General features: G+C 37.9%; 1 protein-coding gene across 1 annotated transcript; it reads right to left on the reverse strand.

Annotated features, from left to right (window-relative positions):
- Positions 1-2,351: 2,351 nt before the first annotated feature.
- Positions 2,352-26,480, reverse strand: VCPIP1 (valosin containing protein interacting protein 1). The gene is made up of 3 exons (XM_065895654.1): positions 23,765-26,480; positions 13,657-13,743; positions 2,352-4,530 (listed from the first exon to the last, which is right to left on the reverse strand). The coding sequence occupies exons 1-3, from the start codon at positions 26,478-26,480 to the stop codon at positions 3,662-3,664; spliced, it is 3,672 nt and encodes a 1,223-aa protein (XP_065751726.1). The 3' UTR covers positions 2,352-3,661.
- Between the last annotated feature and the right edge of the window lie 415 nt (positions 26,481-26,895).

Genomic DNA, 26,895 nt, shown 5'->3' on the forward strand with positions numbered 1-26,895 from the left:
CCCAACTTACTTTAGAGTATGTATCTCACTACTACTGTTATAAGAGGTAATTTTAAATTCATATTAAGATGAGTGGAGATTAATCTGATTTTGCAAAGGCTTTTATGAAAATCTTAATATGGAAACCTTGTTTTGAGAACCATGAATCTCTCAATATCTGCTCTGCAATATTTTATGTCTGGGCCAATTAAAATTCCTGTTTGAAAAATGAAGACCAAATGGTATTGATATTCTGAAATAAACATTTTATAATATTGTCACTATATTGACCAAAGCTTAATTAAAGACAGAAGTTGTAAGTTTATTTCATACTTAAAGGTTGGTTAGTAGTGAGGTCTAAATTTTTTAGAGAAATGTTCACTAGCAGCCAGTTATTAGTAGGTAGCTACATAAAATAATACTGTTATAAACTTTGCAGTTAGTAGCTAACATGTGATGTCAGTACAATTCTCAGAAACCTGTCATTAGTATGTGAGTTGCTAGTAAGTGATCTTCCCTGAGGTAAGAGACCATATGCAAAAGTTTGCTAATTTCCAATAAAGTTAGATTCTTAAAAATAATGGCAATAAGGACCTGTGTGGCTGGGAATCATAGATGCATTTCAGTTTGTTATCTTAATTGCAAGCAGTAGGCTTGACTGTAAAAACGAAACTAAAAATCATCAGAAGATATAAAGCAAGTTTCACAGTCAATAGCACTTGCTAAATTTCTCAGGTCTTGAGCTTAACATTTTCCAATAAAATACCTGAAATATAGTGAAAGGAGGGGAAATGGGCCTTAGGCTTGCTCTTTAACTAGTTCCTGAGTAACCATTCCCTTGGAGTTCATTATATTCTTGCTCATAATATTTGACAGTGTCTTGTTTTCTTCAGTTTCAACCAGTTTCTCACAACCAGTATTCTAGACACACATCATCTTCAACTCTACCTGGACTTTGGGTCATATAGTCAACCTTGGTATGACTAACTATAAAATGGATTAGTGAAGAAAAAAATTTACAATTATACTTCAATTTCCAGTTAAACACTGCAAATAGAATTTAACTATAGGACTGAATTAGAGTTATGACATTACATGTAGGGCTAAGAAAATATTTCAACTAATTTATGATCCCTAGGTTGGACTCAAAGTTGCGGATGTCCTGGTAGTATTAAAATGGTAGTACTAAAAAAATAATCATTCCTATAATTATGTATTTGATTATGATAACCATATGGAAGGGCAAACGATGATAGTCAAGAACTTAAAGAAATTCTGCTCTAAAACTTTTTTGTGAAGATGATACCTGGCCCACTTCTCAAAAACCATTAATTACTGCAACCAAATTTCAGTTGATCTAAAATAATTTCAAGAAACCTGACCATTCTCAGAATCGAGCCTTTTATTCTTTATCAAGGGAGAACCCAAACTATTATTATAATGTTCACACCTAACCAGCTTCTAAATAGCACTGCTCTGGCAAGAGAAATTAATAGTGTTGTCAAAGATTAGCCTGCCTTCTAATGTTCACAGGTGCGTTCTAGTTTGACTAAATGCAAAAGTATTTAATAGGGAGATAAAATGTGCATCTGATATTTTTGCTTTATGCTATGAAATTATATGTCAGTTATTAACCAAACATACTGAGCCACAGGTGAAGAAAATATTTGTTAAAGGGTGATTATATCATTTACCTGGAAGCAATGCATTCGTTTGTTAACCAGTTTTCCTGTATTTTTTTTTTTTTTTTTTTTTTAGTTTTCCTGTATTTAAACTAAAAAAAGTATGTGGTGGTGGAGGGGCGGGAGGGTGTTCAGTGGCTGAAAAAACCCAAAAATAATTATAGTGGTTAGTGATATTTGTAATTTTTAATTTAACACACAGAAGTCACCTGTACTAACCAAATGGGAAATATTATTTGGTAGCTGCAGTTCTTTATGCAAAACTAGTACACAATATAAAAGTTCTAAAATTTCCTTGTATTTATAGACATAGAGAGAGGTATCTGAAAGTAAATTTAGAAGAAGAATGGAGAAAATATGGTTTTAAAAATGTGATAATGTGATAAAACTAACCCAAATATGTATCTTGCTCAGATATCACCTGCAAAATATCTAGAGTCTCCATTCTTTCCCTATTCAAAATAAAGTAGTTAACTTAATAAGTGGATTCAGTCAGAGATACTTTCATAGAAAGAAACCAAAAACTCCCTTATTTGGAAACACAAGTTAAAGTTCTGTCTATATTCCTTATGAATCAACAGGTTGACATTTTAAAACACCTGATAATATAATTTCTGATGTACATTTTCTTGAAATGCAAACGGTTCTGCATCTGTTAACACGAGCAAACAGAGAGAGCCAGGCTTTAAATGCTCTAGATAAGAGATTGTATTAACATACATTTTGTCTTTCATCCATTCAAATTCAACTTAATTTCAGTGAACAGAGGAAAAAGATGGATTAACGTGTACATTTCAGAATACAGATTTGCAGAATAGGATAAAATAGTGCAATACCAGTCTCAGGATAAACATTCTTTAAGGAGTAAACTTGAAAGCTGCTTCTTGAGGAAACTGGCACTAAAGATTTGATGAATACACTACTTAAGCAAATGCCTGGTTGATCAGGGTATGACGCAGTCAAATTTGCATCCAAATCCAAGTGAAGCCAACAAATGAAGAAAATCTTATGGATTCTAAGAAAAAAGGGAAACATTTTTGGTTCAAAGGGGCTCAAATACATTTAGCATATACAAGCTTAAATACCACTGATCAAAATTGTAGAACAATGTAACTCATTCATAAAGATAAATTCTTATTTATAAATGCTCTGTGAATCTGACAAACTCTGAAAATTAGAGATTAACTACTGCTACCATTATTTTTATTATTTTCTACCACACATTGCAATCAACTTTTCTGCAAGATTAAAGGACAAAAATTTGGTAGTATTTGACCAGGCCAGGATTCAAAATAATGGTAACATATTATCAACAACAGAGCACACACTTGGCTGTGTTGGCTCAGACAGCAACATTACTGAATCACATTGACTTTATCATTCTAGAATAGTTATCTTCCCCAACCTTGCTCAAATCAGCAAAATGTTATATCATTACACTACATTCTCAAGATAGTTTCACCAAGAATATATATCTCTATGAATGTGTTCATGTTCACAAAAGTGTCAGGATCCCAGTGTCTAATATATCCTTTTATGAATTTCAAGATACAATTTACTTCAGATAACCTTCAAATTTACATAAATCCTTTGACACGCTAATAAATATGTGGAATGGTTACCCTGATGACATCAACATTAGCAAAATCTTATTTCCCCCCAGCCCTAGCCTTTTCAGAAATCAAACATAAGTAGCAAGAGAATTTTCATGTTTTAAACATTAAGACTTTCATGGAATTAAAATTACAGTGAACCACATATATGGAAGAAAGTCATTTCAGCGGATCTAATAACTAATTTATAGGAATTTAGAGCCAGCCTGGGCAGTATATTAAAAGCTATTGCCAATCACACACTTGCTATCATGCACTGAATAACAAGATATAATCTTTGAATGATATACGTACAAGATTTTTAATGACTAATCAAGTTATGTGGCCCAGCCAACAAATATTACATGTTCACAATAAACATTCTGCCTTTATTAGCCTCTAATTAAATCAAGAGTGATCCATTGGCTCAGTTGTGTTTGTCATCTCAGCATCTTGACTATCCATCTCTTCAGGCTCCTCCACGGAATTTCCCTTTTGTGCTTTTGACCTTGTAGCAAATGCTGTTCCCAGTGCCTCTGCCACACAGCCATCAGTTGTTTCCGTGTTCAAATTTTCAGTGCCACCAGTTAGAGAAAAAGATTCAGGTAAGCCAGTCTGAAGACTCCCAGACTTCACAGAAGGACTCACAACTTCGACGTTCCTTTGAGGAAGATCAGACGGTGACTGCTCTGTACTTTGATCCCGCAAGTGCTTGTCCATCGACGCCTGAATAGAAGAAACCATTTCCTGCAATTTTTTTCGCTGGGCCTCAACCATATCAGGATCAAGCTGCCTGCTGTCTCTCATTGTAACTACTCCAGGAGCTATTCGAATAAGCTCACTGTTACTAGGAGCAGCTGTGAATACAGAAGGCTCTGTTTTAATGGAACTACTAAAGTGTGTCCCTGTGGTCTGCTTCCTTACAACTGGAGTTTCCCTAGCTCTTGGCTCAAGGTGTGGGGTACTGGATGCAGTTCCTAGAGAATGCCCTTTTCCCTGAAAGGCAGTCACATTATGAAGCTGCTCGGATTTCTTTTTCACTACTCCACCACTACCTAGTTTTAATAACCCATGTGAGGGACTTGACTCCCTACTCCTTGTCGTAGCCTCTGCTCGAACCTGACTTACAGCCTCTTTGACTAAATCTTCAACATCAGGACCGATGGGGAAATGTCCTGCAGCATCCACACACAACTCCAGCCTATCTTCAGAAGCATTATAGACAAAGGTTTTGCCAGGCAGATGTGGAAAAGTGCAATGCTTGCCATCAGCCATACCTGAAGAGAGGAGAAAGAATTTAACATATTAAAATCTTACTTGAAAGGTGTAGTAGAGACAATTATAATTGAAATAGTAAACTTCCAATAATAATTTACAGGTAACAGCTTTCAAAACAAACTTAATTAGCAAATAATTTATTACACTTATTAATAGAATTTAATGCTATTACAAAAAAAGAAATACCACCATAAACCTTAATGTAGTTTCCCAGGGGATTTGAAAAATATATATCATTAACCTATCACAAGGTTAGGAAAGTTAGGCTTGAAACAAACCCTTTGTTAGGCTTGAAACAAACAGCTTGCATAAGAAAAACACTAGCAATTGTGTTAGTAAAGCATTTGCTTATAGTAAAGCAATAAGAAAATATACTTTCATTTAGTAAAATTCAAATTATAAACTTTAAAAATACCTATAAGGGCAAAGTGTTGTGTACATATGTTGTGCAGTGTGTTGAATTAAAAATCATAAGTGATTCTATTAAATTACAGAATACCAGAATAAAAGTTTTCTCTGTGTACATATATGTATTTTTCACAAATATAAGAAGTATGAACTTTCAAAATAAGATACTCCATATTAAATAGGTGTGGAGGCACATTTAGGAAAGCTAGGATTAAGGAAGGCACTGTGACTTAAGTATAACTGGAAGAACTGACATTTAGTTACAAAAGATTAATAACATTGTATTCAATTCAATTCCTTTGAAATAGTTGTACTTCATGTTACAACTCTTATTCCTCTCTGGCAGATCAGAACCACCAAAACAAGAGTGAGTTATGGATGCTCTTCAAATGGCCCAGTGCGATATACTTTCTCACAGTCAATGCAGCAGTAGAGGGTAAGAATTTTAAAGCAGGCTTCCCTTTATTTTCTAGCTGAAGAGTTTGGTCTCACTACATGGTATTTCAAATTTTTATACTTTTTCCAGCCTGGGCATAAAAAAATTGCATGTGTGTTTTAAGCTATCCAATATCTTTACATTTTAAGTATAGACTCCAAATATGCAAAAATAAGGGTTTTCAACGTTTATGAAACCACAGATTTTCTGTTTTAAAAAAATGAACTTTTAATAATATATGGGTATGTTTATGGTAAAATATAAAGGCAAAAGCAAACTAGTTTAAAATGAATGAGACTGTTAGTAAGTACTATAGAAATTCAGAGAGGGGAAGGATGAGTGAACTCTGGAATGCTTTGTGGGCACTTAGGTAGGCTCTCTCCAGTTTTGCAGGTTATTAAGAATAGTCCCTTCCTCTCTGAAAAAAGCTACAGAGTGGTTCTAATGTATCTTACTGTGAATATTCCAAATAATCAGAGAAAAAAACAACTTCAAATGAATAAATACCATATAGTAAGTTCAAATAAACATTCATTTCAGTGATAAGTGAAAATCTAATGAGAATTTCCTCTTGGCACATTTTTGGCAGAGAGAACTGACAAAAATAGATGTACAAAAATTAAAATCAGAGATGTCTAAATAGTACCCTTCAGAGTACAACCCTTAAATCAGTTTACATTCTACCAATCCCCTACCTCAGAGATCTGTAAACCATAGCTCAGGAAACAAAGGTAGCAAAAAAGAGAATTTTGAATGGTAAGGCCAGGGATGCCCCAAGGAAAAGCTTTTAAACAATCATTTCAATAGATAACAACTATTGAGCCTCACTATATGCCAGGAGCTAAAGTAGACCCTGAAGATTCCAAAATAAAATGTAATTGTTAGGAGATGGAGACCAGCGTCAATAGACAATTATAATGCAATCAGGTAAGTATAACAATGAGTATAGTACTTATTTCAACTAATTATTTGAGGATTATATGAGAACACATGCAAAGCACATACTACAGTGCCTAATATACATCATGCAGTCAATAGTTTTAATTTCTATATTAGATCACAAGGGTTTGTAGTCGTTTCCAGGCTGCTACGGTGATGCTTTCCCTTGGCTATCCCTGGAAAGAATCACGGTCCCACATGTTTATCACAGTATTATTTACAATGAAACACTGGAAACAATCTAAGCTTCAACAAGAAGAGAAGGGTTAAGAAAATTACAGTCTATCACCTGACAGAAGTAATATGCAGCTATTAATACTGATATAAATAAGTAACCTATGATGCCTCATTGATACAGTAAAATATGCATAATACAGGAAAATAGCAGGAAACAAATCTAAGTATTGGAATTACAATCATGACCAAAAAATGCACGTATAAGACAAGTATTTAGCAATTATAGGTGATATTCCCCATTTCTATAGTTTCTAAACTTTTTACATTATTAAAAAACTTTAAAATATATGTTGAAAAATCAATACAAATACTGTTGTGATTAAACAATCATTTAGGTTTTATATAACTTATATAGTCCTTTGAACTTTAAGAATCAAGGTGTATTAAAATTTCGATACCATATATCAACAATTCTATTGCACATATACACCAAAAGACATGTATAATAATATTTATAGCTACATTCTTTCTTACATCAAAAAACTGGAAACTACCTGAAGTGCATCAGAACAATGAATGAATTAATTTAAAAATACCTTTCCAAACATAAAGAATAGGAATATTAAAAGCCTATCTGTTATATTGGGCAATATGTCTGTTCAAATGTAGATATAACCATCCATCTGTTAGGGTGGATTTGAACAAAGTAAGAGAATTATGTTCTTTTCCAATTTTTGGAGGGTATGGGTGTATGTCTGGGGGTGAGGAGGGCTTGTTATGCTTTGATTCTTTGACCACGGGATGATGATAATGATTTGCCACATGAATCTGTCCTAAAAATAGAGGTAACATTTTACCACAAATATCAGATGAAATTATATTTTGAAAGGTAAAATGATTTTCTGATGGCGACCCACTTCAAATGGCTGTGTTACAGTCAAAAATTTTTTAAATAATTCTGCAAATAACAGCTGGGATTCTAATAATAATAACAAACATTAGCTAAGTATTTATTAGGTACCAGGCCCTTTGCTAACTGCTTTATGTGCACAATCTCATTTGATCCTAATAATAACCCCGATATTATCATACCCACTTTACAAATAGAGAAACTGAGACTTAGAAGTCACACAGGAAAAAGGAGAACCAAAATTTAGTATCAGATGTTCCTACTCCAGAGCTCTAAACTCCCTCCTAATAAGAATAAATACCACAGGTAACATTTAAAAAATATAACAGCTCTACTGACATATAATTCACACACAACTCACCCATTTTTAAGTGTACAGTTCAATGTTTTTTTAGCATATTCAGAGTTGTGTAGCCATCATCACAATCACTTTTAGAACATTTTCCCAGAAAGAAACCCTGAACCCATTAGCAGTCACTCCCATTTCCTCCCCCATCCCTAGGCAACCACTGATTTACTCTCTCTGTCTCTCTAGGTGTGCCTATTCTGTCATTTATATGACTTTTCATATAAGTAAAATAATACAATATATGGTCTTTTGTTTCTGGCTTGTTTCATGTAGCATAAGATTTTCAAGGTTCATCAGTGTGGTCTGTATCAGTACTGCATTCCCATTCCTTTCTATTGCCAAGTAATATTTCATTGTATGGATATATCACATCTTACTTATCCAGTGTCTAAGTTGATAGACATTTGCATTGTTTCCAGTTCTGATTACTATGAATAATGCTATTATGAACATCTGTGTACAAGTTTTTTGTGGACACGTTTTCATTTCTCTCGGGTATACACCTAAGAGTGAATTGCTGGGTTATATAGTAGCTCCATCTTAAATCTTCTGAGCAACTGCCAGACTTTCTTCCCAAGCGGCTGCACTATTTTACATTCCCACCAGGATTTCCTTGCCCACCATTCTTTTTTTTTTTTTTTTTTTTTTTTTTGTGGTATGCGGGCCTCTCACTGTTGTGGCCTCTCCCATTGAGGAGCACAGGCTCCGGACGCGCAGGCTCAGCGGCCATGGCTCACGGGCCCAGCAGCTCTGTGGCATGTGGGATCTTCCCGGACCGGGGCACGAACCCGTGTCCCCTGCACTGGCAGGCGGACTCTCAACCACTGCGCCACCAGGGAAGCCCCCACCATTCTTAATATCTGTCTTTGTGATTATAGCCTTGCTAGTGAGTATGAAGTACTATCTCATTGTGGTTCTGATTTGCATTTCCCTATGGTTAATGATGTTGACCATCAGTTCATGTGCTTATTGGCCATTTATATATTTTCTCTGGATCCTTTGCCCATTTGTAACTGGGTTGTTTGTCTTTTTACTGCTGAGCTCTTTATATTCTAGATGCAAATCTATTATCTGATATATAATATGCAAAATTTTCTCATTCTGTGAGTTGTTATTTCACTTTCATGTTGGTGTCCTTGCAACACAAAAATTTGTTTTTATTTAGCTACATTTTTTTGCTTGTACTTTTGGTGTCATATCTAAAAAGATTTTGCCTAATGCAAAGTCAAGAAGTTTTATGCCTATGTTTTCTTCTAAGAGCTTTCTAGTTTTAGCTCTCATACTCCAGTTTTTTTATACATTCTGAGTTAATTTTGTATTTGGTGGGAAGGAGAGGTCAAACTTCATTCTTGTGCATGTGGATATCCAGTTGCCCCAGCCCTGTTCACTGATAAAACTATTCTTTCCCGCATTAAATTGTCTTAGCATCACAGCTAACATTTTAAAAATAATTTCAAACCAAAACCAAAAAACTATTTAGAAAATAATCAAGAGCGTCATCCCCACACCACCCACCACAACCCTCCCACACACAAAAACAACTGAGGGAAGTTATGTTCAGTCCTATGAAAGACAGTGCATACTAACCCCAATTACTGGGAGCCCTATCATCAATCATAATTAAGTAATAACTTTTGAAAAACCACTAACTGGGGCTTCTCTGGTGGCACAGTGGTTGAGAATCCGCCTGCCAATGCAGGGGACAGGGGTTCGAGCCCTGGTCCAGGAAGATCCCACATACCGCGGAGCAACTAAGCCCGTGTGCCACAACTACTGAGCCTGTGCCCTAGAGCCTGCGAGCCACAACTACTGAGCCCACGTGCCTAGAGCCCGTGCTCTGCAACGAGAAACCACCACAATGAGAAGCCTGTGCACCGCGACAAAGAGTTGCCCCCGTTCGCTGCAACTAGAGAAAGCCCGCGCACAGCAACAAAGGCCCAACACAGCCAAAAATTAATTAATTTATTTAAAAAAAAATTAACTGGTATTGATATATTTCCGAAGGTAGAATGAAGTGAAAGATGGAAAGTTATTTTAAAAAAAATAGATGGAAAGTTAAAAAGAAAGGGATGCAGGGCTTCCCTGGTGGCGCAGTGGTTGAGAGTCCACCTGCCGATGTAGGGGACATGGGCTCATGCCCCGGTCTGGGAAGATCCCACATGCCGCGGAGTGGCTGGGCCCGTGAGCCATGGCTGCTGAGCCTGCGCGTCCGGAGCCTGTGCTCTGTAATGGAAGAGGCCACAACAGTGAGAGGCCCACATACCGCAATAAAAAAAAAAAAAAAAAAAAAAGGGATGCAAAAAAAAAAGGCAGGGGGATGCTCAGAGAGAAATTTATAGCTTTAAATGCTTGTATTAGAAAACAAAAATTTATAATCAATAATCTAGCTTCTACTTAAAGAAACTAGGAAGTGCAAATTAAATCCAAAGGAAGCATAAGGAAGAAAAAGTAAATAGCAGAAGACAAAGAAAATGAAATGAGGAAAACAATGCAGAAAACCTATAAAACCAAAGCTGTTTCTTTGAAAAGATCAACAAAACTGATAAACCATTAGCTGGACTAGTCAGCAAAACAAGAAAGGCACAAATTGCCAATATCAGAAATGACAGAGCTATAGACCTTGAAGACATTAAAAGGACAGTAAGGGAATATTATAAACAACTTTATGCCAATAAAATTGATAACTTAGATGAAATGGACAGATTTCTTGAAAGGCAAAACTAACAAAGCTTATTCAAGAAGAAAGGAATAACCTTAAGAGCAGTCTATTAAAGAAATTAAATTCATAGTTAAAAACCATCCAATAAAGAAAACTCCAAGCACAGATGGCTTCACTGGTGAATTGTACCATTTAAGAAAGAAATAATATCAAAGCTATTACAAAATCTACCAGAAAACAGAAAAGGAGTGAACACTTCTCAACTCAATTTTCTGAAGCCAACATTACCCTGATTAAACAGTCATTACAAGAAAACTACATATCATTATTATGCCTCATGAATACGGTCACAAAAACATTCAACAAAATATTAGCAAAGGGGCTTCCCTGGTGGCACAGTGGTTAAGAATCTGCCTCTTAAGGCAGGGGACGTGGGTTTGATCCCTGGTCAGGGAACTAGATCCCACATGCACAGCGTAACTAATAGTTCACATGCCACAACTAAGGAGCCCGTGAGCCGCAACTAAGGAGCCCACCAGCTGCAACTAAAGGAGCCGGCAAGCCACAACTAAGGAGTCCGGGAGCCACAACTAAGGAGTCCACCTGTCACAACTAAGACTTGGCACAGCCAAAAATAAATAAATAAACAAAAAAAAATTTTTTTAATGGATTACAAAAAAAGAAAAGAATCCAGCATGTGACATTGGTTCAACAGTCAAAAATCAATGTAGTTCACACTATCAACAAACTAAAAAGAAAGCCCTTATAAGATCATTTCAATAGATGTGGGAAAAGAGCACCTGATAATATTCAACATCCATTCACGATACTATAAAACCATCAATAAACTAGGAATAGAAGGGAATGTCCTCAACCTGACAAAGGGCATTTCTGAAAAACCTACAGGTTTGAATGCTTTCCGCCTTAGACCAGGAACAAGGCAAGGATATCCACTCTCACCACTCTATTCAACACTGAATTTATAGCCAGTGCAAAAAAGCAAGAGAGGGCTTCCCTGGTGGCGCAGTGGTTGAGAGTCCGCCTGCCAATGCATGGGACACGGGTTCGTGCCCCGGTCCGGGAGGATCCCACGTGACGCGGAGCGGCTGGGCCCGTGAGCCATGGCCACTGAGCCTGTGCGTCCGGAGCCTGTGCTCCACAATGGGAGAGGCCACGACAGTGAGAGGCCCGCGTACTGCAAAAATAAAACAAAACAAAACAAAAACAAAACAAAAAAAACTAATACTACCAAGTGCTGGAGGAATACAAAATGGTCCAGCCAATCTGGAAATGGTCTGGAAGTTTCTTATAAAGATGAGCATATACTTACCACATTTCTCAGCAATCCCACTCCTAGGTATTTACCAAAGAAAAGTGAAAACATACATCCACACAAAGATGTGTACACAAATGTTTATAGTGGCTTTATTCATAGTAGCCAAAATCTAAAAACAAACTAAATGTCCTTCAATTGGTTATGGAATTTTTAAAATGTGATACATACATACAATGGAATAATACTCAGCAATAAAAAACAAATAAACTACATGCAACCAGACGGATGAATCTCAAAAGCACCAGGCTAAAAACTGAAGTTGGCAAAATTTTTCTGTAAAGGGGCAACCTGGTAAATATTTCAGGTTTTGCAGACCATATAGTCTCTGTCACAACTATTCACCTCTGCCACTGCACTGCGAAAGCAGCCACAGACAATATGTAAACATGAGTGTGGTTGTGTTCTGATAAAACTTTATATACAACAGGCAGCGGGCCTGGTATGGCTCACGGGTAGGAGTTTGCCAACCCCTGTGCTCAATCAAAGAAGCCGACACAAAAGGTTAAATGATATGGTCCCATTTATACGGTGATATGAAAAAGGAAAACATATAGAGACAGAAATCAAATCAGTAGTTGCCAGAGCCTAGGGGGAGAGGTAAGGGATTAATTAGAAAGGGGCACAAGGCGACTTTTTTGGAATGGTGGAAATATTCTATATCTTGATTGTGGTAGTGGTTACATGACTGTATATGTTTGTCAAAATTCACATGCCTGTATTCCTAAAAAGGGTGAATTTTACTGTATGCAAATTATGTTTCAATAATCCTATCTTAGGAAGGAAGGGAGGGAGGGAGGGAGGAAGGAAGGAAGCAAGGCAACTGGCTAGCTGGCTATTCTTTGGTCCCCAATTCAATAAATCAAAAGAAAAAACATTTTTTGAGACAATCAAAAATCAAGGAAATTTAAACACTGACTGGATAGTTGGTGATATCTTAAAAATTACTGTTCATATTTCTTAGATGTGATAATGGTATTATGGTTATTTTTTAAAAAGAAAAAAAACAGTGCTTACTTTTAGAAATACATACTGAAGTTCTTACAGATGAAATTATGTCTGAGATTTATTTCAAAACAGTCCATTTGAGATGGGGTAGGTAGAAATGTACTGATAATTACTGAACCTGGGTGGTAAGTAAATAGAGGTTCATTACATTATTCTTGCTACTTTTATGTGTTTCAACATTTCTACAATAGCCAAGTTGGGTTTTGTTTTTTTAAGAAGGAAAAAGAAGTGCATGAGAAAGAAAACAAACAAACAAACATAAAATAGAGATTATGTACTTAATATCTACAGAGGTCAGGTAGGTAAGAAAGTGAGATAAGCCAGAGTGATAAATTCTGGGGCCAAAATTACTCACATCAAATTTTTGATAAAACACATGGGGTCCAAACATACATACTGGCAACCTCTCTCTTGAAACTGTGAAGATACAGTTATATACTTGCACATATCTTTATAAACAATGTATACCCAATGTAAAAAGAGGTTAAATGTAAAGTGAGCTGTTTCCTAGAATCCAGAAAATACTGAGGTATATAGTAATCATAGTCAAAACACAACAACAAAAAAACACTGTATTATCTGGTTCTGGGACAGTCACTAGCATTATAAACAAATCAGCCTCTAATTTCACAATTTGTCTTTAGTTGTTAAGGATCATATACATAACTTAAATGAGAAAACAGGAGAAAGAAAGTGATAGGAGATTTTTAGTAATATTATAGCAGAAAACATAGCTGACCATACCAGGATAATAATCCATTTTAACTAGGCAGACTGATAAAGAAAAATATATACCTAATATTAACACTGGAAATAGTTTCATAAGAATATTATCTGAACTTTCTTAATCTTAGAATAGCTTGAGTGGAGATATTATCTAAGAATAAAATCAGAAAGCAACTATACCCATGGTTTTCTTCATAATATTGTAGAATACGCCACCCTGCTGGAACATGTGAGGAAGCCCCTTTGCATAAGACCATACATCTTCTCCTGTAAAATAAAGATACAGTATTAGCAACTAACAAGAGAGTTCAACCCAGGCTTGCTTTAATATGGATTAGCCTTGAACAGAGATCGCAAGGCAGATCTCCTAAGTGAGCGATGCAGTCTGGTGTAATACAACATATAGGAAGCGATATGGAATGAGGGAACATGACTAGAAAATGCATGGTCCATCTAAGATGGCAGCCATTGCCAAGTGCTGCCATGGAAGAGTAGAGGCCCAATGTTTCAATATCAAATGGCATTTCAAGAGAAGCCAGAAATCCAGGTTTTTAATGTTTAATTCTCCCCCTTTTTTTTTAATGTCTTCTATTTATTTGTTTATTTATTTTTGGCTGTGCTGGGTCTTCACTGCTGCGCACAGGCTTTCTCTAGTTGCGGCGAGCAGGGGCTACTCTTCATTGCAGTGCGTGGGCTTCTCATTGCAGTGGCTTCTCTTGTTGCAGAGCATGGGCTCTAGGCACACAGGCTTCAGTAGCTGTGGCACATGGGCTCAGTAGTTGTGGCTCACGGACTCTAAAGCGCAGGCTCAGTAGTTGTGGTGCACAGGCTTAGTTGCTCCGTGGCATGTGGGATCTAACCCGTGTCCCCTGCATTGGCAGGAAGATTCTTAACCACTGCACCACCAGGTAAGTCCCCCCATTTTTAAATGTAGGAACTAATTCAAATATTTCTTTAGGGGCTTCCATGGTGGCGCAGTGGTTGAGAATCTGCCTGCTAATGCAGGGGACACGGGTTCAAGCCCTGGTCTGGGAGGATCCCACATGCCGTGGAGCAACTGGGCCCGTGAGCCACAACTACTGAGCCTGCACGTCTGGAGCCTGTGCTCCGCAACAAGAGAGGCTGCGATAGTGAGAGGCCCGCGCGCTGTGATGAAGAGTGGCTCCCGCTTGCCACAACTAGAGAAAGCCCTCGCACAGAAACAGAGACCCAACACAGCAAAAATAAATTAATTAATTAATAAACTCCTACCCCCAACATCTTTAAAAATAAAAAGTGTCTTTAAAGCTGCATGAGTCAATACTGGGCATATTAAACAAAATACATATGAAGACCCAATCCAGTTCAAAGTAAACTAGTATGCAACTGTGGACTAGAACAACAGAAAAGGTTACAGAAAGATACTATGTTTTTAAAGGAGAATATAAAAAATATATTCTATATTTAGGTTAAAACTAATAAAAACAGATGGAAAGGGCTAGGGAGAAAAGTAAATAGGTAGACTGAATATAAGTAATTAATGTATTTTGTTGTTGCAAAGTTGACTTTTTAAAACAGAAATTTAGGGGGGAAATGACCTATTGATGAGATTTAGAATAAACATTAGAAACCCACAAAATAGCTATAAGCAACCCACTATTTCACAAAAACGTTGTTTTCAAGAACATCCTTTGACAGTGCCTATTATCAATAAGAAGTTTCAAATAAAAAGTTAAGAATAGGGTCTTCCCTGGTGGCGCAGTGGTTGAGAATCCGCCTGCCGATGCAGGGGACACGGGTTTGTGCCCCGGTCTGGGAAGATCCCACATGCCGCGGAGCGGCTGAGCCCGTGAGCCATGGCCACTGAGCCTGTGCGTCCGGAGCCTGTGCTCCGCGACGGGAGAGGCCACAACAGTGAGAGGCCCGCGTACCGCAAAAAAAAAAAAAAAAAAAAAAAGAATAAATAAAAGTTAAGAATGATAACCACTGTTCAAGAAGTTAATAAAGAATGGAAGGAACATAAAAGTTACTTTTGGTTTGTGGAATATGGTTATTTTTGTTTCTTTAGACTTTCATTATTTTCTAATCTGATAATGTATATGTACTGCTTTTCTGGTCAGGACTTTTTAAAGTTCATTTTAACAAAGAAAGGTTAACTTTTATCTTTCCTACTAGAGGACTACACTATTGAATCTGAGCTTTGAATGGAGGTTATTGATGAAGTGAATTAATCACTACGTACCTCCAATCTCTCAGAGCTCTAACCCCTTCCCACACTGATAAACAGAAATGTGAATCCACATGGCAGTTGGCTGAAGTTGCTCAGTGTATCAGTTTGAAGTATATAAATTTAAAAAGCCTTGGCACTTAACATTTCAGTTAACTAGAACATGTACTTGCACATGAACACTTCATTCACTAATGATACAGTACTACTAGAATTGCCAATATTTAAGGGTGAATACAGAAATTTAATTTAAAATTTTGAATATTAATAAGAACTCCCGCACACAGAACGTTAATAACTTCTGACAGAAGTTCTGACTGCTGAATTTATCATTAAACTTTATTTGGATAAATTACTTCTATGGTGGTAATCTTTCATTTATTTATTATTAATGTTATCTTAAATGTACTTGGTATTTTGTAAAACACTCTAGGATATCATTTATCGAATACTCTAGAATACCAAAACATATCAAAAACTTAGATGGTAGCATTTAATTTTTTTGGTCAAAATCTAAACGGGGGCTTCCCTGGTGGTGCAGTGGTTGAGAGTCCGCCTGCCTATGCAGGGTACCCGGGTTCGTGCCCCGGTCTGGGAAGATCCCACATGCCGCGGAGTGGCTGGGTCCGTGAGCCATGGCCGCTGAGCCTGTGCGTCCAGAGCCTGGGCTCTGCAATGGGAGAGGCCACAACAGTGAGATGCCTGCGTACCGCCAAAAAAAAAAAAAAAAAAAAAAAAATCTAAACGGGTGCCAAAATAGTAAACTCCTCAGAACTGAACACCTAAATACTAGTAAGAAAAACGATGTTTCTTAATATTGATACTTTACAAACCCAACTATTCCTTACTTAAGCAGGCAGAATTATAAAAAGTAATAACTCTATTGAACTGTTTATCAACCTTGTGTTTTCATTATCTACCTAAGAATTATTTTTAGCCATTATCTTTCTAATCTGCCTCAACCATGATATTTGCATACTACACATATACTGTTTATCTGTTTACATACTGTATGTATATCTGTACTTTTTTCATTAAATAGAGTAAGATTTATTTTACCCTCCCCCAAGAACCAATTTTCACCCCCTTCAGACCTATATGGCCCCAGTGAGCATGGATACTCTATTGCTTTAAGGGAAGGATAGATACCACCTAAATCTCTATTGTCTACCCAGCTCTGATCAGGCACTTCACATAATTTCGTTTTCTCCTCCTAACTGAGCCCAATTTTACAGAAAAAGAAACAAGCTCAGAGAGTTTAAATAGTTCTCGCTAGATCAAATAGCTAGTAAGCGGCAAAGCCTGGATCTGAATCCTGTATATCGTTCCACAGCTTATACCTTTTCCACTGATACTAAACCTCTACTAAAGGTCAAATCATGTTACAACAAATTTGGCAGAACTATCCATACCCTCTTCTTATAGAAATCCATGGCATCAACAACTGGTTGAAAGAAAAACTAGGCAAATTATTTCCTTTGGTATATATACACTTCCACTGAAGTCATGTTTGTTGGAAACAGAACCAAGAAAAGGGATCAGAGATCAGGAAGCAAGGATTGTGACACTGCACAAGTCCCCCATCAGTCACAGATGGCTCTCTGCTACATTTCTCTCCATTCCTTGTACAACTGACCTGGTTCAGGCCCATCTCCTGCCTGAAGCACTGCCACCGCCTCAAAATTGGTTTTCCCTCTAATCTTACTCTCCTCAAATCTCTACTCCATATAGCCTTCAGAGTTAAACCTTTAATGGTCCCACCAAACTATATGGTAAGTCCAAGCTCCTTTCTCACGGCATAAAAGGCAGCCTAAGATTCCTTACCCTTGCTCCTATCTCACAGCTCTCTCATCATATCCTAACTTGATTTCTACAAAGCAACACTACCAAATTGCTCCAGTTCCCCAAACACCAGTAATAGCTATGTATTCTTTAAAACTCAATTTAGGTGTCACTTCCTCTAGGATTCTTCTTCAGTGGTGGTTAGGTAGGTACCCTCCTTAATGCTCCCATGCATATGAACACCACAGCCCTGATCACACTGCAGGTTAACTCAGTTTACTTTTCTGTTTCCCCTTCTAGACAAGAAGCTTTTCAGAGTCAGGAAAAGGTCAGTGGCCTATTTCACTTTCTATTCCCGGGCCTGGCACAACACTGGAGAGATAGTAGCACTCAGAATTCGTGAAATGAATACTAGCATAAATGAGGTTTTTTCTTTTAATAATGCCTGAGAGATGTCCATAAAAAACTTAATTGAAGCAGCACAACGACAACTGCTCTTTAATGTTATATGGATAAAATGTTAACTAATGGTACCATCTGTACCTCTTCATGAATCTAATAAAACAAAATCATAGCAAAAACAAAAGTAAAGGCTTTTAGGTACAAACTTGCAGTTATAAAATAAGTAAGTGACAGGGATGTAATGTACAACATGGTGACCATACTTAATAATACCATATTTGAAAACTGCTTAAAAAAGGAGGAGGAGGAATAACTCTTCTACCATTTCATTGGAAAACAAATTCTTAGAGAACAGGACTAGTCTGGTAAAGCATCTAACAAATACTATACTAATTCATATTTTTCTGTTAGTCTCCAATTAATTTTGCTTTATAATTCAACTGTTTCTTCATAGTACAACAGTAAAATACTTATACTGAACATACTGCGTATATGTATAAATGTAGAAAAAAGTCTATACCACCACCATAGATAAGCTCTGTTCATACCTCGTCTTCCTTGAATCCTTCCTAATAGTCTTCAGTTCTCTCACCTGAACAGCAGTTATTATATATGGCAGTGATATTATGGATGCTTTTTCTTTTGGTTATCTAATTTTTTTCCTCTTTAATAAGAGGTAATTTTTTTTAAGTATGTTAAAATTAAACATTTAAAAAATATCATTGTTTTTCTAATTTTTACTACTAGTAACAAAATCATGGGTTAAAAGTGAGTTTAAAAGGTCATCGTTCCAATTTTCTAACTTTAGATATTTAAAAAAGCAATTTGAAGTTTCAACAAGTGAGTAAATTTTAAAATCTAACATCTATATGAAATATATTAAAAAAACAAAACAAATAAAAAATATATGAAATACATTATTAAGTTCCCCCCCAAAATACCTAAGTTAATTCTGAACTCAAGTTCCTATTACCATAAAATAAACTGACCAAAATGTAAATTTAAAGTAGGAACATGGGGCTGTTTCTACTAGAAGAATCCTAAAGGTATTCATTAGCTGAGAAAAATTGTTGCCATCTCTCCACCCTTCCTGCAGATCCTCCCATCTAAAAATGTATCTACCTTATCAATAGTCAAAACCATTTCTAAGAAAGGCATGCTTGTTTCTCTCCTTATACTCAGTCCCTTAAGTGTCTCTTAGTGTCATCATCAGCCATTAAAAGATATATTTATCTCACACACACACACACACACACACACACACACAGAGTCTGATTCTCTCTGGGGAGTGCAAATGTTAAAGAGAACTACTATATTCTACTTTATACATACTTGACTTCTTTGAATTTTTAAAAATAATATTATCTTATAATTAAAAAAATGTGAAGGAAAAAGGAAATAGAATTGATGTTTAACTTAATCTTCAAAGTATGATATTATAAAATCACCATTTATCACTTATGTCATAAATGGTGATTTTATAATATACTTTGAAGGTACATATTTACTTTAAGATACACCTATATGCATTCTTTTTATTCAACTTTATGACAGCTCCCCCATTAGAAATATGCTGTCTACAAATCAACTGGAAGGGTTACCAGAGTGTATGTTAAGAATAACAGATGCATTAAGTCCTATCTAGATTTGAAACTGTCCTTCACCCAATATTTGAAGAAAAAATTCAAGATGCAATGATATTCAGACCCCAAGTCATCTTAAAAATAAGTGTTTGAATACCACGTGTGATTTTGGAAAAGCCCAAGGCAGTTACAACATCAAGAAGTACTATGAAATTATAAAATATTGTGTAATTTAAAAATGTATACTAAAAACTCATACAGTTCTTTAAGAAAGACAGAAGGTATATAAAAATCACACAAGTTTCTCAACCCCTGAAAGGATGCTAACCTTTGTTAAGTAAAGTGGGGTAAATATCTCACAAATAGCCTAATTCCATTACAGCAACTCTGACAAAGTATGTATAAAACTGACAAACCGTTTTTCACAAATCTGTCTTTATCTCTTGAAAGAGAGAATTAACTAAAAAGTTAGTGGAATACAATATTAATAAAAAAGAAATTAGCCTAGTATTTATGGTGGATGATGTACTACTATCTATCATATCTACCACAAAACAGAATCCACAAAAAACTGGTCTATAAGAAAATTTAATTACATATTTTGCAATGCCAGAGTTAGAGTCACTCACATACTGTATAAATAATGAAGATAACAGTCTGAAAAAACTGTTTAATAATGTCCAAGTGGTCTGGATAAAGCAGGTTAAAATCTGTGAAATATTACAGGTAGAACACTGTTATTTCATTTTAAACTACCATTGTTAGATTCAAAGTGACTAGTTCCATGAACTGAGCAAAAGATTGATGTACTCAGTCTCGTTGATACAAATAATAATAGATATAAATTCTATTTAATAAATATCCTACTTAAAAACAGTAGACAGGCAACACACACGTCCCTGGCTATCAAGAAGTCAGCCTATTTAATGAAGACACACAATCCTATATCTATCTATCTATCTATATATATCCCCCATACTTTTGTAGCTTTCATCAACAGATCTCCAGCTTCCTTTTCTCTATGTATAAAAATTATAAATGAAAACTATAAAAGTATGGGATGCCCTCAGTTGAGACCCTGCAGGTAAGTTTATGGAGGGCAAGGACCATGTCTCATTCATCTTTGTACCTACAACACAATCTCTAGCTCACAGCAGATGTTCATTTTGCTGACATAATCTGCATTCATTCATTCAACAAGCATGTACTTGGCACCTAATAAGTGCCAGGGCCTGTACTAGGTGATAAAGTATTTATCGGTGAATAAAACAGGCTACTGTCTCTGCCTCTGTAGAGTTTATAATGGGGGAGGCAAATGAGTAAGTAAACCAACAAACAAGATAATGAAAACTTATAACAGGTGCTAGGAAGGAATTGAACAGGGTGCAGTAATAGAGTGGTTTAGCAAAGGTCTCTCAAACCCTTAGATAAGGTGGTCAGGAGACAACCTCTTTAAGAATGTGGTATTAAAGCCTTAACCTAAGTGAGAAGGAGGCAGCTATCTGAACAGCAGAAAGCTTGATGAGCTATTTTCTAAACCAACATACCAGCAGCTTAGCTCACATTTGGTAATTCACAAAGTTATTTCTGCACTTTGAAATTTGCAATTTTCTAAATAAACCCTCGTTTTCCATTTTCCAGCCCTCTCCAATCTAAACATCAAGAGTTCCTCAGCACTCTTTACACAGGGTTGTGTGTACTTACTTAGCTAACCCCAAACTGACATTTTTACAAACCTATCACTTTTAATTAAGAACATCTTCCAGGGAATTCCCTGTCAGTTCAGTGGTTAGGACTCTGCACTTCCCCTGCAGGGGGCATGGGTTCAATCTCTGGTTGGGGAACTAGGATCCCACAAGCCAGGGGGCCAAAAAAAATCTTCTATGTAATTCAAATACAGTTATGAGAGAATTAGAGGTAGAAAACTAATGTTTATAGAGGAACTAATACAGGCCAGGCACTGTCTTAGTACTTTAAAGCAGAAAGTCTCTCAAGAACCACCACCATAAAATTAGCAAAACACTCTTTTTATGCTTAAATTCTGTGTCAGAAGTAGAAGTGGGAGACTTAAAGAAATGTGTGGGTTTGTAGGGGCAGCAACATAAATGCTGGAGGTGAAGAGGGAAGAGATCGTAACAAGAAGACGTTATCTTGGTCAACTCATTGCAGTCCACAGTCCAGTATTCAGATATTCAGGTCCAGAAACCTCAATCCAACCTCAAAAGGTGACTAACTGTAAACAAGAATTATATTTTACTAATTTTCATTATGAAACATATTATGCTGGCCAGACTTTTAGACTACGGATCATAATCTCACCCGTGCCAATTTATTAATCTACATGGAGAACACAGCCTTCCAAGTGAATATAATCCTCACCTGCACTCTCACCTGTATTATCAATACTTACATCAGGAAGCTAAATGAGTGATCAGACTAGATGCTTGGTGACTGTGCAATCAGTAAAGGGATTCAGATCTTTGAGCCAGGCCACGGTGAGGACTGATCAAATACTCCTGCCCCTCAATTGAGACTACCTTTCTAGTTACCAGAATTTTCACGAACCCCAGTTGATGTATCTTTTCCCCTTGTATAGCAGTGTATAAACATTGCCAAACTCTGCTTTTCAACTCTTTTTCAGTGTTCAGTGCTGACCATCCATTCCATTTCTGCTGACACAGCCTTTCTTTGGATATGTTAATGTCATCTATTTAATTCAATCAAAAAAAAAAAAACATTTCAAAGTGCCCACTCCCTGCTGGGCACCATACCAGGTGCTGAACATCCAAGGTTATATATGAGCCACATCCTCAAGAGTTCCTAAAAAAAAGAGACCTCTTTTCCTGTTTTGACCTGGGAGATTGTTGGTTTTCTTAAAAGTGCCTTCAGCACATATCTAAGTTTATCCATTCTGTTATTAATGATGTTATTAAATTTTCAGAGTTCTGGGAGTACTTTGCTGTTGCCCTATGTACCAACTACAAGGGGTATCTTGTGGATAGGAGGCAACTGAAGTACTACTGGGGAGTTAAGCAGCTTGCTTGAAATCACTAAATTAACAAGTAGTGGAGCTGGAATTCAAATTCTAGGTCTTTCTCACTCCAAAATTCTCAATCTTTTCCTTTATTCCACGCAGTCTCTAAGAAACTAAAAACTCTTAAGAGATAGAAAAAATGCAAAGTGCCTAGCTAGTACATTTCTTGACATAGCCCCCAATTCAATGACTATGTCTGCCAAAATAAAGTCAGCAATATTAAGTTATACATTTGTATAGGGCTTTTAGATCCCCTATTAACTACTAGGTCCCTAAACTTAACAAGCCAGAAATAAATAATCTTCGTTTTGGAAGGTCAAGGACCAATTCACTGATATTTAGTACTCTTAGAAAACACAATCAAAACCCAGATCACTTTTCCAGTTGAAAGCTCTCATCTCAGCAAAAATAAGACCCCTCTAATATGTAATGTATTTCAATTTTACTTCTATTTCAAGCCTTAATAAAGCATATTAACAGTAATTTAAAAACAAAGATTAGTCAATAAAAATAATGTAAAAAGTACACCATTGGATTATTTCCCAAATCATCTAAAGCTTTAAATCATATATTTGATTGATAATCTATTTTCCTTTAATTTGTGTTGAATTATTAAAAAGAAATGCTTCTTAAGCAACCCTGTTGATATCTACCTCGGTTCCTTATGTTTCTCCTCAGTTATAATAGTTCATTACAATTCATGGCAAAGAGTCACCAAGCAAGGAAATTACTTAAACACAAATCCTAATGTACAATTAAGAAAAATGTGATGAACTGGGAAACGGAGAACAGGAAATGGATGAGAGAAACCATTAGGTGGGAGTACAGTGAGCATATAAACCCAGAAACTGCAATTCATCAAACAGGAAGTCCTGAAATCACATGACACGCAGGAAAATGAAATTTAAAAATAAATGAAAAGGGACAAGGGGGGCAGGCTCAATAGAGCCAAGGGGGAAAAAATGAAAAAGCCTTTAAATGGATCCATGACAAGCCTATTTTTAAAAAAACAATTACAAGAATACGTTATATTTAAATAATCTGGTGACAATTAAGGGACTACTTTCACTTTCTTAGTTACATTTTCCTAATATTTACTCAATAGAAAATCACACTAACATCTATCCACTAACTGTCAAAAAACTAAAGAAAATAATTTTCTTCTAAAATATATAATCAGATAGTTTTTAGGATGACCATTTTTTTCCATGAAGACATCAGAAAAACTCAGCATATTACATTCACAATTAAGAAATACTGTCTGAGTTAAATTGATCTTACCCATTAACGTTGCTAAAAGACACAAGGAGTACATTTCTTTGTCAGCTTGCTCCTGAAGTTCCTTAGATGACAGTTTACCAGTGACAGCACTCTCTTCTTGTTTCACAGTGTGGGCCGAGTGTGTTGCTGCAGACTGACCCCCTTCGGCTTTACTTTTTAGAATCTCTATTGTAATTCTGTCACCATGTTGTAAAGGAACTGGCTCCTTTTCCATTCCTGCCTGGGGTGGCATTAACTCTTTAGGAGGAAAGCCATATCGAATACACTGTAAATATGGAGGAATGTTGAATTCTCTGGCTATGCTTTCCTGAAGTTCAAGAAACGTTGTTGAAGATTTAAGTGTAACCATGGACTGTCGTCCATCATTAGTTGTTATTCGGATCTTCTTCTCCTTAGAAGTGGTTGGTGAATAGGGAGCCTTGGTAGGGGTGGCAGGTGCAGAGGAAGGACCATCACGAACGGTACTGGGAGAAACAGTCCTGGGCTGCCCCTTTTGTTCTTGTTTTAACTTCTCTGTTTTTCGTTTCTGCATTACAGAAGCCTGTTCCGTAATATTCTGTTGAATAGTTCTTTCAGTCTTACTCATATTTAACTCCTCCTTGTGCAAAGTTTTTGTTTTCTGTCCGGTAAGAATAATTTTAGTTGGGAGCTGGGACTCCGACTCTTGTCCTTGTACGTCTCCAACTCTTTGGGCATGAGCACCATCTATATTTACAGGAGTATAATCATCAGGATTCTTTTTGGCAGTCTGATGCAATATAGTGTGGACAACTTTCTGAACCAGGATTTCACTCCCAAATTCACCTGGAAAGTGCTTGGTAACAAGTTTCATGGCAACATCATAAACATTACTATTCAAAGATGCATCACTTTCATACTGGAACCAATATACTGTTTCTCTGACCACTCTTCCACCCCATTCCAAAGTAATAGGAAAAGCTTCTGGTAGATTGTCATACTCTTTACCATCCCAAAAATGTTTGAATCCACAACCACATTTGCCACCAGTGGACCTAGCATTAGTTCTGTCCCCATCCAAATACACAATAGATCCATCTCCTCTGACTCTTCGCACAGATGTGCCATGGCACCAATTACAAGCTGTCAGGTTACTCAATCCGTAGTCTGGTACCAGAACATCTTTCACTGAATCATATGAGCAAACCAAATTGTTCAAGGGAAAGCTATAATTTTTGTCAGGCCTCAGCTGTCCATGAGTACTTTTTGCCAGGTTATACAGTTTCCCTCCCGGAGCCAACCACTCTGGAGGAACATGAAGTTCAGAAAGGGCACCACAGAGCAAACATTTGTGAAGGCGATTATCCATTACTGCTTTTTTAGCAGCTGCTGTGACTTCTTCAGGCTGAACTCCTATCACCCCTGTCCTCCTGTAGAAATACTGATGGACATCAGCCACCAAACTAGGATGGATACCATGTATGTCCATAAAGACTTCTTCCATAGCAGCAACAAGCCTAAGTAAGTATTTATCCTGCAAACTTCTGTCTCCTCCAATAACACAACCACCGTCCTCCTCAAGTTTGATGTACTTCTTAATGAGGTCCTGAGGCACACCCCATGCTTTAGGAAGCAAATTCATAGGCAGTTTGGGCAAAGCAGCCCCTTTTATGCCTACCAAGGGGATATAATGGTTTCTACCAGAGCTACTCCAGGCAATACAGATGGGTTTGTTCAAATGACCATCTCTCCCAGTGCACTTCTCTGCAGGGATGAGCCCTGGCAGAAAGGTGGCTGAATAATCACCAGAGCTTCGCATGCCACTGAGTGAATCTAACAGAATAATAGGGCGATGCAGCACATTGGCAAGGCCAAATATGTGGATGTTCCTCAGGCCCAAGGGAACACCCTCAGGTGGTACAAACAGAGGGTCACACTCATTGATAATGTCCTCCCACTCAGCGGCATCAATGAAGTCATGGAACAGGGCTTGATATCGGGCCAGGTGCTGCTGAAAGTGCTGTTTAAGATTCTCTCTCAAGGCATGCCAGAAGAGCTCCCGGCCTACTAGAGCCCGGGACACAGCATGCACCAGGCAGTGTCCATCCCCGTCCACATGCACTGGAATGAGGCATTCCTGACTCTTATTGGCCCGCTTGATGTCCTCAAGCGTGTCATGCAAATACAGGAGGCTTCCGGAGCGGTCCTTGCCATAGCCCACCGTGTTCACATGCTCTGGTTCGATGAGGAAGGCGCGGTCCCCCAGTAAAGCGCAATCGAACAGCTCGCCCTGGTTCATGTCCCGGAGAAGCTTAGCCCGGCCTGTCTGCTTGTCCATTCCGTAGCGAGCTAAGATGGGCGACAGCAACTTGCAGTGGTAGTTGGAAAGGCCCATCACCTTTACCAATTCCGTGTTCTTCTTGGGTGCCCCTGTCACCCCGAGCAGCGCGTTCCGCAGCAGGTTGTGCAGCACTACGTCCGGGTCGGTCACCTCCTCCACCCCCAGCAGCTGCTGCTGCTCGTGCCGCTGTCCGCACTCGGTACACTCGATGCTGACAGAACCGGAGGCCGGGAAGAACAGACGCGCCTGGCACTTCGGATCCGGGCAGCTCCCGGAGAGGATTCTCCGGTCTCTCCGCTTCGAGAGCACTCCCGGAGCAGCCGCCGCCGTCGCCGCCAGGGACGGCGGAGTCTGCGGAGCCTCTGGGGGAGGAGGTGGCGGCGGCAGCGGAGGCGGCGGCGGCGGCGGCTGAGACATAGCTCTCGGCTCCCGAGTCTCGCTCCGCGTCCCAAGCGACCCTCAAAGGCTCATAGCCAGACCCCCGCCGGCCCGACTCGGTCTAGTCCAGGCCCAGGGCGAATCACTTTCCTTTCCCTACCAGCTCCTCCTCCTCCTAAGCGAAGGCGGAAGCGCCGGACGTTGTTTCCCTTCTTGCTTCTCCACTACCGTAGCCGTTGCCCCGAACGTAACGGCCACCACCCTAGCCCGCACTCACACTCACTCGCTCTCGCTCTCTCTCCCTCAGACACACAGACATACACGCCCTCACTGAGACTGCGCAGGCGCACCTTTTCGCTCTGCCCTCTGGGAATTAGAGTTTTCTAGCCTCTCTCCTGGCCATCAAGTGCTAGGATCCTGGGTCCAAAAAGAACTACAAATACCGTGAGGCCAA

Source organism: Phocoena phocoena, chromosome 17, assembly GCF_963924675.1.
Source record: "Phocoena phocoena chromosome 17, mPhoPho1.1, whole genome shotgun sequence".
Classification (NCBI taxonomy): domain Eukaryota; kingdom Metazoa; phylum Chordata; class Mammalia; order Artiodactyla; family Phocoenidae; genus Phocoena; species Phocoena phocoena.

What these genes read in the sequence shown, in the direction of transcription:
- VCPIP1 (XM_065895654.1), bottom strand. Translation starts at nt 26,480, where the DNA reads ATGTCTCAGCCGCCGCCGCCGCCGCCTCCGCTGCCGCCGCCACCTCCT. An exon ending in TCTTTTAGCAACGTTAATGG is followed by an intron (nt 13,744 to 23,764) that starts GTAAGATCAATT and finishes TTTATTTTACAG; the next exon opens with GAGAAGATGTATGGTCTTAT. An exon ending in TATTATGAAGAAAACCATGG is followed by an intron (nt 4,531 to 13,656) that starts GTATAGTTGCTT and finishes TCCTCTCTTCAG; the next exon opens with GTATGGCTGATGGCAAGCAT.